Source organism: Salvelinus alpinus, chromosome 15 (genome assembly GCF_045679555.1).
Source record: "Salvelinus alpinus chromosome 15, SLU_Salpinus.1, whole genome shotgun sequence".
Classification (NCBI taxonomy): Eukaryota; Metazoa; Chordata; class Actinopteri; order Salmoniformes; family Salmonidae; genus Salvelinus; species Salvelinus alpinus.
Genome location: NC_092100.1, coordinates 21,639,751 through 21,654,743, shown reverse-complemented (window position 1 = coordinate 21,654,743; position 14,993 = coordinate 21,639,751). Strand labels below are relative to the sequence as shown.

Here is a 14,993-nt window from a genome sequence, read left to right as displayed (position 1 = left end):
TGTCTGTGGCTGGTGTTTGTCCTTGTTTGCCTTTCTGAGCGAATAGCGGAGCTTTAATTGACATTTGACCCTCTGAGTGTTTGCATGAGTGTTTCTCAGTGTGTATGCAGCAGTGTGCCCTTGGAGCCTACATGATGAGGGATTGGTCACACTGACATGAAAGATGCAATGAACAGATGGGCTATTGGGGTGAAGGGATGGAGGGATGTCGGGAGGTATGGAAGGGTGGTAGGAGGAGGCTATGCCACATTAACGCCACACTGCTGAAAGGCCCTGTCAATTAACCTGGAGTGCTCCTCACAAGGAAAAGGAAGGAGTAGAGTAGACAGATAAAGAGAGGAGAGGAGAGAGGGAGCCTCCTCTCTAGAGGCCCTACTTCATAAACTTCCGTCTTATCTTACTTTGCTGTTGAAGTGTAGACACCTGAGTTGTCTAACCCGTTCACAGGATTGGTTAACTCTTAAGGTTCCTAGGGTCTCCACCGAGCGAGGTAAATCTGATTTTAGTTTTGATGTTCTGTATTGCTGGAACAAAATTCAAAAAGGATTTCATATTGATGTTCTGGTGCCGTTCCAACAATTTAATGTATTGATTGGGGACTTAATTTGTGGAGAAATGTAACTGTTTTCCTGGGTGATTTGTGATATTTTATTTGTATTTCTCATGACTGTGTTTTTGTATTTTATTGTGTATATACAGTACCAGTCAAAAGTTTGGACACACCTACTCATTCAGGGGATTTTCTTAAATTTTACTATTTTCTACATAGTAGAATAATAGTGAAGACATCAAAACTTTGAAATAACACATATGGAATCATGTAGTAACCAAAAAAGTGTTAAACAAATCCAAATATATTTTATATTCTTCAAAGTAGCCACCCTTTGCCTTGATGACAGCTTTGCCCACTCTTGGCATTCTCTCAACCAGCTTCATGAGGAATGCTTTTCCAACAGTCTTGAAGCAGTTCCCACCTATGCTGCGCATTTGTTGGCTGCTTTTCCTTCACTCTGCAGTCCAACTCATCCCAAACCATCTCAATTGGGTTGAGGTCGGTGATTGTGGAGGCCAGGTCATCTGATGCAGCACTCCATCACTCTCCTTGGTCAAATAACCCTTACACATCCTGGAGGTGTGTATTGGGTCATTGTCCTGTTGAAAAACAAATGATAGTCCCACTAAGCACTAACCAGATGGGATGGCGTATCGCTGCAGAATGCTGTGGTAGCAATGCTGGTTAAGTGTGCCGTGAATTCTAAATAAATCACTGAGAGTGTCACCAGCAAAGCACCCCCACACCATCACACCTCCTCCTCCATGCTTCACGGTGGGAACCACACATGCAGAGATCATCTGGTCACCTACTCTGAACAGACACAGAGACACAGAAAGACACAAATACACAAAGACACAGAGGTTGAAACCAAAAATCAAAAATTTGGACTTATCAGACCAAAGGGAAGATTTCCACTGCTTGTATTTCTTGGCCCAAGCAAGTCTCTTCTTATTATTGGTGAGTAGTGGTTTATTTGCAGAAATTCGACCATGAAGGCCTGATTCACGCAGTCTCCTCTGAGCAGTTGATTTTGAGATGTGTCTGTTACTTGAACTCTGTGAAGCATTTATTTGGGCTGCAATCTGAGGCTGGTAACTCTAATGAACTTATCCCCTGCAGCAGAGGTAATTCTGGGTCTTCCATTCCTGTGGCGGTCTTCATGAGAGCCAGTTTCATCATAGCGCTTGATGGTTTTTGCAACTGCACTTGAAGAAACTTTCAAAGTTCTTGAAATGTTCCGTATTGACTCACCTTCATGTCTTAAATTAATGATGGACTGTCGTTTCTCTTTGCTTATTTGAGCTGTTCTTTCTATAATATGGACTTGGTCTTTTACCAAACAGGGTTACCTTGTCACAACACAACTGATTGGCTCCAACACATTAAGAAGGAAAGAAATTCCACAAATTAACTTTTAACAAGACATACCTGTTAACACTTTTTTGGTTACTACATGATTCCATATGTATTATTAAATAGTTTTGATGTCTTCACTATTATTCTACAATGTAGAAAATAGTAAAAATAAAGAAAAACCCTTGAATGAGTAGGTGTGTCCAAACTTTTGACTGGTAATGTATATTCCTCCCATAGAGAACAGCCTGGCTGGGCTGTTTGTGGCTGGCGTTTGTCCTTGTTTGCCTTTAAAACAGTCTGAGTGAATAGCGTAACTGTAATGGACTCTGGGTATCTGTGGTACCCTCTCCTCGGATTTCGCCCCTTGGCTGCCTAGCCGCCGCGCCAGGCTGAACACCTTGTCTCCAGAACTGCCACATAACATTCATTATTTATACACAGGGTTTCTCTGTCCTCACGCCAGGGGCTGACCTCTCTCACTGGGACTCAGTTCACCCTCAACCCACACTGGACCCTACTCTCTGGACTGATTTGGTCTGGTCTGGACTGGACTGGTGTTAACACTTAATTATACTGTAGCAACAGACAGGTCAGGGTTTAGTTTAGTTGATCCAGGCTAATACTGTATGTACTATACTGTACCTAGTTACAAAGTCTACTTTTCTCTTTATGCTGTAGTTGTGTGCATGTGCTCGGACAATTCTCTATGTATTGCACCTGATGGGATTGATAAAGTTGTATGGAATTTTATTGAATTGAAGGCTGTTTTCCACTGGATTTTCACTCTGCTTTAATGATTCTTCTAGAGAGATAGAGATGATTAGGACCTCACTTTTATTCATTATTAAATGTGTTTGTATTGTAAGGCTTTTTTTCACCTTCCCAACGAAACGGAAAAAGTGAATTTTCCAATTGACTAATACAAACACCAGGCTCTTTCTCGCATACCAGCTTCTTCCACACTCACGAGTGAAAATGTCAAACATGCCATGTGTAACAATTACCATGGGAACAGAGGCTTCAAAGGTGTTGTATTTGCATGTTGTGTTGCGGTGCTCAGACGTTTTAATGTAAACGTCTCTCCCTTTGGTAGCGTAAACAGAAGAAGCTGATGGGTTGCCAATTAATAACACATTCTTCAATACAAAGACCATATCCACCTGATTGTCAATCAAGTTGGGTTGTGGCTTACGCCCTGGGCTGTTCTAGGTACAGCTCCATCTTTGATTGAAGGGAGATTGTAAAGTGAGCAACATTATCAGGGTCCTCTGATGTAACCTGAAATTACTCCTGTTTGATTTGTCACTGCAAGAGCTGTCTGTGGAGCAGGTTAGCGTTTTTCCATCATGAATCATGTTCTGGAGGCAGCTCTGCAGAAGTGGTCACTAGCTGGCACAGCCACAAAGTCATGAAATCGGATTTTAAACCTAACCATAACCCTGACCACACTGACCTTAAATTAATTTGTATAATATAGACAATTTTGACTTTGCAGCTGGTGTATCTAAGAGGAAATCACTCAGTTCTGCCTCCAGGACAAGACTCATGACAATAAACTTCAACCTGCGTCTGTGGATGGGATTCTAATGGCTATGCCTCCTGACCACCTCTCACCTTTTCCTTCTGTCTCTTTAACTGGCACGTTAAGGGGAGGAAATGGGGGGTGAGCATATCAGCATCTTCTAATTCTATTGATCTCTCTCTCTCTCTCTCTCTCTCTCTCTCTCTCTCTCTCTCTCTCTCTCTCTCTCTCTCTCTCTCTCTCTCTCTCTCTCTCTCTCTCTCTCTCTCTCTCACTCTTTCACTCTTTCACTCTCCCAGGTCCAGGATGATGGGTGCGACGGTCCCTGCCTGTGGACTGCAGGCTTTGCTGACAGCCCTCCTTCTCTCTCTGGGTTGTGGTAAGTTCTGCTCCCTACATTGGTTAACATGGCCGTGTGTCTTTTACCAGCGTTGGTCCAGTAGACACAACATTAGCACCACGTTAACAACACACTACCTACCCCCCTGCTCTTCTGAAGGTGTTTCTGAGGAGGTCTTGTGATAGCTCCAGGCTCTTAGCAGAGTCCCCAGTGCTGTATACTAGCTGGCTTACTGGTCCCTGGACTCCTATTTACAACACTGCCCTGTGGAGAGTTGCTGTTTATGGAGGAATGGGTTGACCCTCACTTACCATGAGAAACACACAAAAACACATATTCACAAACGCTCACAAAGACACATGAATGCATGCATCAACACACACACCACATACATACTACGCACACACACACCCACTACGCACACACACACCCTTAATATCATGTTAATACCCACATGCATGTGTCAGGATGCTCTCAAACATCTGGGGTGCATTCATTAGTTCACACCATAGCAAAATGCTTTTCAACGGAAAACAATTTGCAACGACAATGAGCATTTTGTTATTCCACAAGTTCATATTAGTCCCATCCCATTTCAGCCATTTGCTTCCTTTTGGTTTCTAGTTAATGCACCCCTGGTGAGAAACTGAGGATACAGACATGGATTCCATCAATATTCTATCCACATACTGTACAATGAGCCCTTTGCCATAGTATGTAGGCAGATACCTAATGTACCCTTATCTATGATTTGCCTCAGTACATTTCTGAGTGCTATGACAGTCTCTGGCTGTGTGTCAGTGTGTCAGAGCTGTCCCTGCACATTAAGGCTTGGCTAGTCCTTTGGCAGGACAATTTAGTCCCCCAGCATCATCACTCTTGAGTCAGGCAATAATTTGGAAGATGACTGGGTAAGGTATTTTTTACCCTCTGACTGTATGTCAGTGCATGTTTCTCTCTCACTCTCCTTGAGAACACTCTGGCAGGTCTGAGATCATGAGCTTTCAGGGAGTAGACTCTCCCTGCAGACAACAGCTGATCCTGGACCAGTGTTACTCAAATAGTCTTATCTGGCCAGTGCAGGGTTCTACAGTGCTGGAGTAACCATGTACACACACCCACAGCCCCTACAGGAGAGACCCAGACCAGCCAAAAAACTTGCACACACACGCACACACACACACACACACGCACGCACACACACGCACATACACATACAGTACACACACGCACATACACATACAGTACACACACACACACGCACATGCACACGCACACACACACGCACATGCACACACACACACATTCTTATCCAGGGTGAAGGGTGTGGAGGGCCTCTAGCAGTCGTGTCCATGCATCCACAGTTCTACCAGAGGGAACCCAGACCTTTGCCCCCTCTGTGCCCCCTGTGCCGGCTTGTCTCCCTGCTCCGTCTGCTGCCATCTGCACGCCATTGTTCTGCCTTGTGTCAAGATAAACAGCATAGCATTGTGGGGCCCGTGAAAAACCAAGGCTTGGTGGCCTGTGACTCAGCATGCTGCTCCTTTAGCACAAAAGACGTGACTGGAGCAGATTGTGTGTGTGTGCGTGCGTGCGTACACGCCCACATGTGTGTAACAGCAGTAGTTGTAGCAGACTGCAGGCCAAGAAGCATGCTCAGCAGTCTCACATAGCATAAGCATGAAAAGTCCACTGCTTCCCCCAGGTCATATAACTTACTGACACATATGAGCCTTTATATATGTCGTGCAAATAGATGCATTTCACCCTGCTACTGTGGAAAGAATGTTTATGAACATGTTGCCCCCTCCCTCTGGCCCACCCCACCCCCTTCCAACTTTCTCCTTTTCGGGTGGGTGAATATGGAAATGAGTGATGGAGGGAGACAGGCGGAGGCAGGGGGGAGTAGGCACAGAAGGGGGGCTGGCATGAAAAGCTCCTCTGGTGACTGTGTTTGTTTGATGGGCCAGAGATGAGGATGGGGAAATGGGGGGGGGGCATGGGGCCCTGTGCCACACCATATAAATGTATAATTTCGCCACACAGGGCGCAGGCAGTAGCCTCCGAGTGTCACTACACTGGCGTGTGGCGGAATAGGACAGGGATAGGACAGGGATAGGACAGGGATAGGACAGCGATGGGACAGGGTTGGGACAGGAATAGGACAGCGATGGAACAGGGATAGGACAGGGATAGGACAGGGATGGGACAGGGATGGGACAGGGATGAGACAGGGATGAGACAGGGATGGGACAGGGATAGGACAGAGATAGGACAGCGATGGAACAGGGATAGGACAGGGATAGGACAGGGATGGGACAGGGATGGGACAGGGATAGGACAGGGATAGGACAGGGATGGGACAGGGATAGGACAGGGATAGGACAGCGATGGAACAGGGATAGGACAGGGAAGTGACAGGGATAGGACAGGGATAGGACAGAGATAGAACAGGGATGGGACAGGGATGTGATAGGGATGTGACAGGGATGGGACAGGGATGGGACAGGGATGGGACAGGGATAGGACAGGGCTCAGACGCAGGCCCATATCCCTGGGCATGGTTAACATTCATAGCTAGAGGAGGGAGGAGAGGAGGGGGGAGAAGAGAGGAGAAGAAGGGAGGAAAGGTGAAGACGAAAGAGGGGGAAAGGGGTCCTGGTGAGAAGATTGCATGCAGAGAGTGCCAGCATTGGGAATGTCGTTCTAAACCTTGCATGGAGCCTGTCTGTGGGACGCCAGCTGTTGCTGAATGTTTATCTCCCCTGTTATTGGTAATGGTGGGAAGTCAGCATGTCTTGGGGGTATGATCTTTGACTCTCTGTAACTTTCTCACTCAACATTATTCATTATTCATTCAGGAGTATCTGTAATAATGGTAGCATCCACATTAATGTAGAAGTGTTTAGAAACATATTATTTTCTTATTTATAAAAAAAAAAATACTCCAAAAGGACAATACATTATTTACCATTTATTTCTATTGGGCACAAAATTATCTGAAACACAACCAAAACAAACTGCAAATGCATCCAACACATTTGTATAGTCACACGTTTGATGTAATCGTTGCATGCTAGGAACCAAATACTAAACTTTATATTTTTTTACAGTATTTATAAGAATCTTTAGGGGTGTCAATAATTTAGGAGAAAAACAATATTACATGTTAAACAAAATCTCTTTCTCTGAGCAATTGTATTAGTATAATATAATATAATTTCCCAATTTTTGGGGCATAAAATATAGCTCAGTATTTTAATGTTTTATTTATTTATCATTATTGCTCATCTTTATCAAGTGTGTCAATAATTTTGGACCCCACTGTACCTTCAGATCTGCCCTGAGAGCAGACCACCCCTACAGCACAGTAACACTTACTGTACCTTCAGATCTGCCCTGAGAGCAGACCAGCCCTACAGCACAGTAACACTTACTGTACCTTCAGATCTGCCCTGAGAGCAGACCACCCCTACAGCACAGTAACACTTACTGTACCTTCAGATCTGCCCTGAGAGCAGACAGCACAGTAACACTTACTGTACCTTCAGATCTGCCCTGAGAGCAGACCACCCCTACAGCACAGTAACACTTACTGTACCTTCAGATCTGCCCTGAGAGCAGACCACCCCTACAGCACAGTGACACTTACTGTACCTTCAGATCTGCCCTGAGAGCAGACAGCACAGTAACACTTACTGTACCTTCAGATCTGCCCTGAGAGCAGACCACCCCTACAGCACAGTAACACTTACTGTACCTTCAGATCTGCCCTGAGAGCAGACCACCCCTACAGCACAGTAACACTCACTGTACCTTCAGATCTGCCCTGAGAGCAGACCACCCCTACAGCACAGTAACACTTACTGTACCTTCAGATCTGCCCTGAGAGCAGACCACCCCTACAGCACAGTAACACTTACTGTACCTTCAGATCTGCCCTGAGAGCAGACCAGCCCTACAGCACAGTAACACTTACTGTACCTTCAGATCTGCCCTGAGAGCAGACCACCCCTACAGCACAGTAACACTTACTGTACCTTCAGATCTGCCCTGAGAGCAGACCAGCCCTACAGCACAGTAACACTCACTGTACCTTCAGATCTGCCCTGAGAGCAGACCACCCCTACAGCACAGTAACACTTACTGTACCTTCAGATCTGCCCTGAGAGCAGACCACCCCTACAGCACAGTGACACTTACTGTACCTTCAGATCTGCCCTGAGAGCAGACAGCACAGTAACACTTACTGTACCTTCAGATCTGCCCTGAGAGCAGACCACCCCTACAGCACAGTAACACTTACTGTACCTTCAGATCTGCCCTGAGAGCAGACCACCCCTACAGCACAGTAACACTTACTGTACCTTCAGATCTGCCCTGAGAGCAGACCACCCCTACAGCACAGTAACACTTACTGTACCTTCAGATCTGCCCTGAGAGCAGACCACCCCTACAGCACAGTAACACTTACTGTACCTTGAGATCTGCCTTGAGAGCAGACCACCCCTACAGCACAGTAACACTTACTGTACCTTCAGATCTGCCCTGAGAGCAGACCACCCCTACAGCACAGTAACACTTACTGTACCTTCAGATCTGCCCTGAGAGCAGACCACCCCTACAGCACAGTAACACTTACTGTACCTTCAGATCTGCCCTGAGAGCAGACAGCACAGTAACACTTACTGTACACAGAGCTCTGTGGTAGCTGTCATAAGGGGACTATACAGCAACAAAAAAACATCTACAGAAGTAAATAGAGTAAATATTCTCTGTAATGGGTTTTTGTTGCTATAGAATGTGTGTATGGACAGTGACTTTAGAAAGTGTTCATACCACTTGACTCATTCCACATTTTGTTTTGTTGCAGTCTGAATTTTAAATGTATTAAATATACTTTTTTCTCACCCATCTACACACAATACCCCATAATGACAAAGTTAAAACATGTTTTTAGACATTTTTGCAGACTTATTGAAAATGAAATACAGAAATATCTAATTTACATAAGTGTTCACACCCCTGATTCAATACTTTGTAGATGCACCTTCTTTTATTATTTAAAAAAGTGTCACGCCCTGACCTTAGAGAGACATTTTATTTCTCTATTTGGTGAGGTCAGGGTGTGATGTGGGGTGGGCATTCTATGTTTTGTATTTCTTTGTGTTTGTCCGAGTGTGGTTCCCAATCAGAGGCAGCTGTCTATCGTTGTCTCTGATTGGGAATCATACTTAGGTAGCCTGTTTTCCCACCTATGTTGTGGGATCTTGTTTTTGTACAGCTCTTGTAGCCTACGGAACGGTACGTTCGTTTTGGTTTCACTTTGTAAATTTTGTTGCTGGTTCTCATTTTAATAAATATGATGACCAAAAATGACGCTGCGCCTTGGTCCACTTCTTCAGACGAACGTTACAAAAAGTCTTCAATCTCTGTCAAGTTGGTTGTTGATCATTGCTAGACAAACATTTTCAGGTCTTGTCATAGATTTTCAAGTCAATTTAAGTCAAAACTGTAACTTGGCCACTCAGGAATAATCACTGTCTTCTTGGTAAGCAACTCCAGTGTAGATTTGTGTTTTAGGTTATTGTTCTGCTGAAAGGTCAATTAATCTCCCAATATCTGGTGGAAATCAGACTGAACCAGGTTTTCCTCTAGGATTTTGCCTGTGATTACAAGCATACCCATAACATGATGCAACCACCACTATGCTTGAAAATATGGAGAGTGGTAATGTGTTGTATTGGATTTGCCCCAAACATAACGCTTTGTATTCAAGACAAAGTAAATTTCTTTGCCACATTTTTTGCAATTTTGCTTTAGTGCCTTGTTCCAAACAGGATGCATGTTTTGGAATATTTTTTATTCTGTGCAGGCTTCCTTCTTTTCACTCTAATTAGGTTAGCATTCTGGAGTTGTCACGATCGTCGTAATAACATTTGGACAAAGCACAGCGTGAAATCGGTTCAACCTTTTTATTGAAGTGAACCGCACAAAAAAACAATATAGAACAAACAAAACGTGACGTTCTGGAGTGCTCACAGGCAACAACACAAAACAAAGATCCCACAAAACACAGTGGGGAAATGGCTGCCTAAATATGATCCCCAATCAGAGACAACGATAAACAGCTGCCTCTGATTGGGAACCATACCAGGCCAACATAGAAATAAAACAACCTAGATTACCCACCCTAGTCACACCGCACAAAAAAACAATATAGAACAAACGAAACGTGACGTTCTGGAGTGCTCACAGGCAACAACACAAAAAAAGATCCCACAAAACACAGTGGGGAAATGGCTGCCTAAATATGATCCCCAATCAGAGACAACGATAAACAGCTGCCTCTGATTGGGAACCATACCAGGCCAACATAGAAATAAAACAACCTAGATTACCCACCCTAGTCACACCCCGACCTAACCAAAATAGAGAATAAAAAGGCTCTCTATGGTCAGGGCGTGACAGTATCCCCCCCCCAAAGGTGCGGCTTTTAGGTGCCCTTCTTTGCGAGGCATTGTGGTTGAATCTGTGTTTGAAAATCACAGCTCAGCCGAGGGACCTTACAGATAATTGTATATGTCGGGTACAGTGATGAGGTAGTCATTCAAAAATCACGTTAAACACTATTATTGCACACAGAGTAAGTCCATGCAAGTTATTATATGACTTGTTAAGCGATTTGTTTTACCACTGAACGTATTTAGGCCTGCCATAACAAAGGGGTTGAATACTTATTGACTCAAGACATTTCAGCTTTTCATTTTTTATTATTTTGTAAAAATTCAGAAAAACATAATTCCACTTTGACATTATGGGGTGTTGTGTATAGGCCAGTGACAAAAAATATACATGTAATCCATGTTAAATTCAGGCTGTAGCACAATAAAATGAGGAAAAAGGGAAAAAGTCAAGGAGTGTGAATACTTTCTGAAGGCACTGTACTGTATGTGTTTAGCTACTAAGTCAATCCACGTCATTTCAGCAAACCATGATACCACCATCTCAGATTGTGCTGAAATCATTTCTGTAGTTAGAAACAGATACGATTAGTATTCCTGGCACATTATTTTATTGAAATGTAATTTGATCTTTGAAACATTTTGCTAATTGTTTGCACCCAAATGTACCCTTTAAATTGTGAGGATTCACATAATATTCAAGAACTATAGTACCTAACATTCGATTTGAGCCTAACTTCTTTTATAATTGAGAAAGGAGTATCCCTTAAAAACTTCTTATGGCTGCAGTCCCGTTAACGGGATCGATATGACAACAGCCAGTCGAAGTACAGGGCGCCAAATTCAAAAAACAGAAATCTCATAATTAAAAATTCCTCAGACATTCATGTGTCTTATATCATTTTAAAGGTAATCTTGTTGTTAATCCCACCAAAGTGTCCGATTTCAAATAGGCTTTTCAGTGAAAGCACTACAAACGATTATGTTAGGTCACCACAAAACCACAATAATCACAGCCATTTTTTCCAGCTAAAGATAGCTTCACAAAAACCAGAATAGAGATAAAATGAATCACTAACCATCAATTATTTTCATCAGATGACACTCATAGGACTTCATGTTACACAATACATGCATGTTTTGTTTGATTAAATTCATATTTATATAAAAAAATGTGAGTTTACATTGAGGCGACTAGATTCACTAGTGGCAAAAACATCAAGTGACTTTGCATAGCCACATCTTTTCAACAGAAATACTCATAAATATAGATGATAATACAAGTTATACACATGGAATTATAGCTATACCTCTCCTTAATGCAACCGCTTTGTCAGATTACAAAAAAACTTTACGGAAAAAGAAACCCACGCTATAATCTGAGACGGCGCTCAAAAGTAAAACACCACAGCCGCAAAGATGGCGTCAACATAAACAAGAAAATATATGATAAATATTCCCTTACCTTTGATGATCTACATCAGAAAGCACACCAGGAATCCCAGGTCCACAATAAATGTTTGTTTTGTTCAAAAAAATCCGTTATTTATGTCCAAATACCTTCTTTTGTTAGCGCGTTTGGTTTACATATCCAAACGCTAATTCTGGTCAGCGTTATATCGGACAAAAACTTCAAAAAGTGATATTACCGGTCGAATAATCATTTCAAACTAAGTACAGAATCAATCACTAGGATGTTTTTAACATATAGCTTCAATAAAGTTCCAACCGGAGTATTCTTTCTTGTCTTCGTGAGCAATGGAACGCAAGTGAGTACCATGAGGAAAAAGCATGATCAGAAAATGGCTGCTTGATGGACACCTGACTGATTCTGCTATCATTCTCTCCCACAACATCATAGAAGTCTCATTATAATTTCTATTGATGGTTGACATCTAGTGGAACCCCCAGGCAGAGCACAATCATTCATATCTCAAGGGGATTTCATTAGGGACTCTGGTGAATACATACAAGCTCAGATTTCTGACTTCCTGTTTTGATTTCAACTCAGGATTTTGCCTGCAAATATGAGTTCTGTTAATCTCACAGACATAATTCAAACAGTTTTAGAAACTTTAGAGTGTTTTCTATCCAATACTAATAATAATATGCAAATATTAGAAACTATGACTGAGGAGCAGGCCGTTTGATATGGGCACCTTTCATCCAAGCTACTCAATACTGCCCCTTCAGCCATAAGTTAACCAGATAACATTCGCTATAAATTATCGTTCAGTTTGATCCCTAAGACGAGGTTCTAATCTCGTTCCTGGCACTTCATAGCACAAAAACATTACCTCGTGTTATCTGGAATGCTCTTTAGGTTTTATCACCCAAAGACATCGTAAATCTCCTCTGTCAGTGCTATCTCATAGAGGCCAATTCTCAGTGGAACACACACACAATAGTTAACAGAATACTCTATTCTGTCGAATAAAACAACCATTATAATGCAATACAAGCATTAGAACATAATCTTGCAATTTTCCATGACACCAGTCCTCCATGAAAGCAGTTCAGTTTGTCCTTCTCTTAGCAACCTAATGCTTCAACCCTTTTCCTACAATAGTACAACAAATGGCAGCTTTCTGAGTTGGCTATCCCTATGGTGTAATTCTCATATGACATTTCCTACAAGTGCAAAACTTTTATGGAGAAATGGGCTAGTGACTAAAATGGTGTGACAACCCTGATGAAGTACTACAATTATAAACCATTGCATGGCACTTGTATGTTTTCAATAAAATTATTTGAAAATATCTCTATATGTAGTGTGATTAGTGACATTTACCATTAAACCCAACCCAATACCATTACCATTGCAAAACACTGTACAGTGTTTATGATGTTTACCATTGAAGAACATTAGAGATCATAACTTTGAAACCATTAGAACTACTGTAGTCTAATGGTTTGCTTGTTCACCAGGAATGGTCTAACTCATTTTTGAATGGGAATAAACCACACACAGAAGGGTCGTTTCCTGGACACAGATAATGACAAACTGAATTGCTTTTATGGAGGATTGGCTTGAATTGTGAGGACGACCAGGCAATGTATTTCAATCATGAGCAATAGCTATTGGTTTTCTACCCAAATAAAATGTTGTGATCCGTTTAATAAACACAGGAGACTAGCAAAATTAATAAAAAGGGTGTGGCAGTAGTAGTAAGAGCGGCACCTAGTGGGAAAAACCTGGTACTTTCACACTCATTTATGGTAAATAATGCAACTTCAATGTCTAATTTCAGGGGAAAAACATCACCAGTTTCACAGGGAATACATTTCATAGGATGAAAGCCAAAATTCCAATATACTGTATACTGGTTGTTGAGGTGGGCTTGGCGTAGGGTGTGGGTGGTCCGTGGGTGGTTTTTGATCATTTTATCGGATTCCTCATTTCCTACTCATTGTTAGGAATAATTATGGTCCAAATCGGATGTAAGGTACTATATTGATTGACGATTATATGAATGCAATATATTAAAATGGCCAATTTGGGTACAATCAATTAGCTTAATTTTTCAGAGATCGAAATGGTGGGTGTCTAAATCCTCTCTCTTGTGTGTTTTGAGGTGGAACGACCGTACTGAAAGAGAGAGGATGTGTGTTTTCCCCTCAAAACTCCATCTCTTGTCTCTGCTTGTGGTGTCTCTGTTGCCATGGTTATCATTAGGGCTGATTTTGGAGGATTTAGCATCTGCAGGATAACAGCTTCATCATCCCCCCTCTTCTCTCTCTATCTCTCTATTTCTTTCTATTTTTCACTTCTCTCTCTCTTGTCTCTCTCTTTTTCTCACTTCGTCTTTCCTTTCTCTCCCACTCTCGCTCTCTCTCTCTCCTCTCTCTCCCACTGTTTTGGCTATCTATTGTTCTCTCTTTCCTCAGAAGAACATGATGTGGAAGCCTGTGTCCTGGTCAAGGCCTTGTCCCTGTATATACTTTAGGTAGATCCAGGCTTTTATTTTAAAAAGAAACAGCCTTCAAATAAAATGGATTAACCGTTTTGTTAGTATATTCTAAAAGACGACTCGCAGCAGCCTCTATCACACAAAAGTTAATGGGACATAACATGAAATAGGCATCTTCAAACCCACCCTCCAACATAGCCCTTCAAATCCACTCTCAACATGGCCCTTCAAATCCACTCTCCAACATGGCCCTTCAAATCCACTCTCCAACATGGCCCTTCAAACCCACCCTCCAACATGGCCCTTCAAATCCACTCTCCAACATGGCCCTTCAAATCCACTCTCCAACATGGCCCTTCAAATCCACTCTCCAACATGGCCCTTCAAACCCACCCTCCAACATGGCCCTTCAAATCCACTCTCCAACATAGCCCTTCAAATCCACTCTCCAACATGGCCCTTCAAATCCACTCTCCAACATGGCCCTTCAATTCCACTCTCCAACATAGCCCTTCAAATCCACTCTCCAACATAGCCCTTCAAATCCACTCTCCAACATGGCCCTTCAAACCCACTCTCCAACATGGCCCTTCAAATCCACTCTCCAACATAGCCCTTCAAATCCACTCTCCAACATGGCCCTTCAAATCCACCCTCCAACATGGCCCTTCAAATCCACTCTCCAACATAGCCCTTCAAATCCACTCTCCAACATAGCCCTACAAATCCACTCTCCAACATGGCCCTTCAAATCCACTCTCCAACATGGCCCTTCAAACCCACTCTCCAACATGGCCCTTCAAATCCACTCTCCAACATGGTCCTTCAAATCCACTCTCCAACA

General features: G+C 42.8%; 1 protein-coding gene across 2 annotated transcripts in view; it reads left to right on the top strand.

Annotated features, from left to right (window-relative positions):
- Nucleotides 1-14,993, top strand: part of LOC139539712 (neurocan core protein-like) — a 244,690-nt gene that overhangs the window by 62,964 nt on the left and 166,733 nt on the right. For both annotated transcript variants that reach the window (XM_071342907.1, XM_071342908.1), the window contains one exon: nt 3,734-3,813. In XM_071342907.1, the coding sequence (XP_071199008.1) occupies nt 3,741-3,813 (73 nt within the window). In that variant the 5' untranslated portion in view covers nt 3,734-3,740. The remainder of the gene's footprint in view (nt 1-3,733; nt 3,814-14,993) is intronic.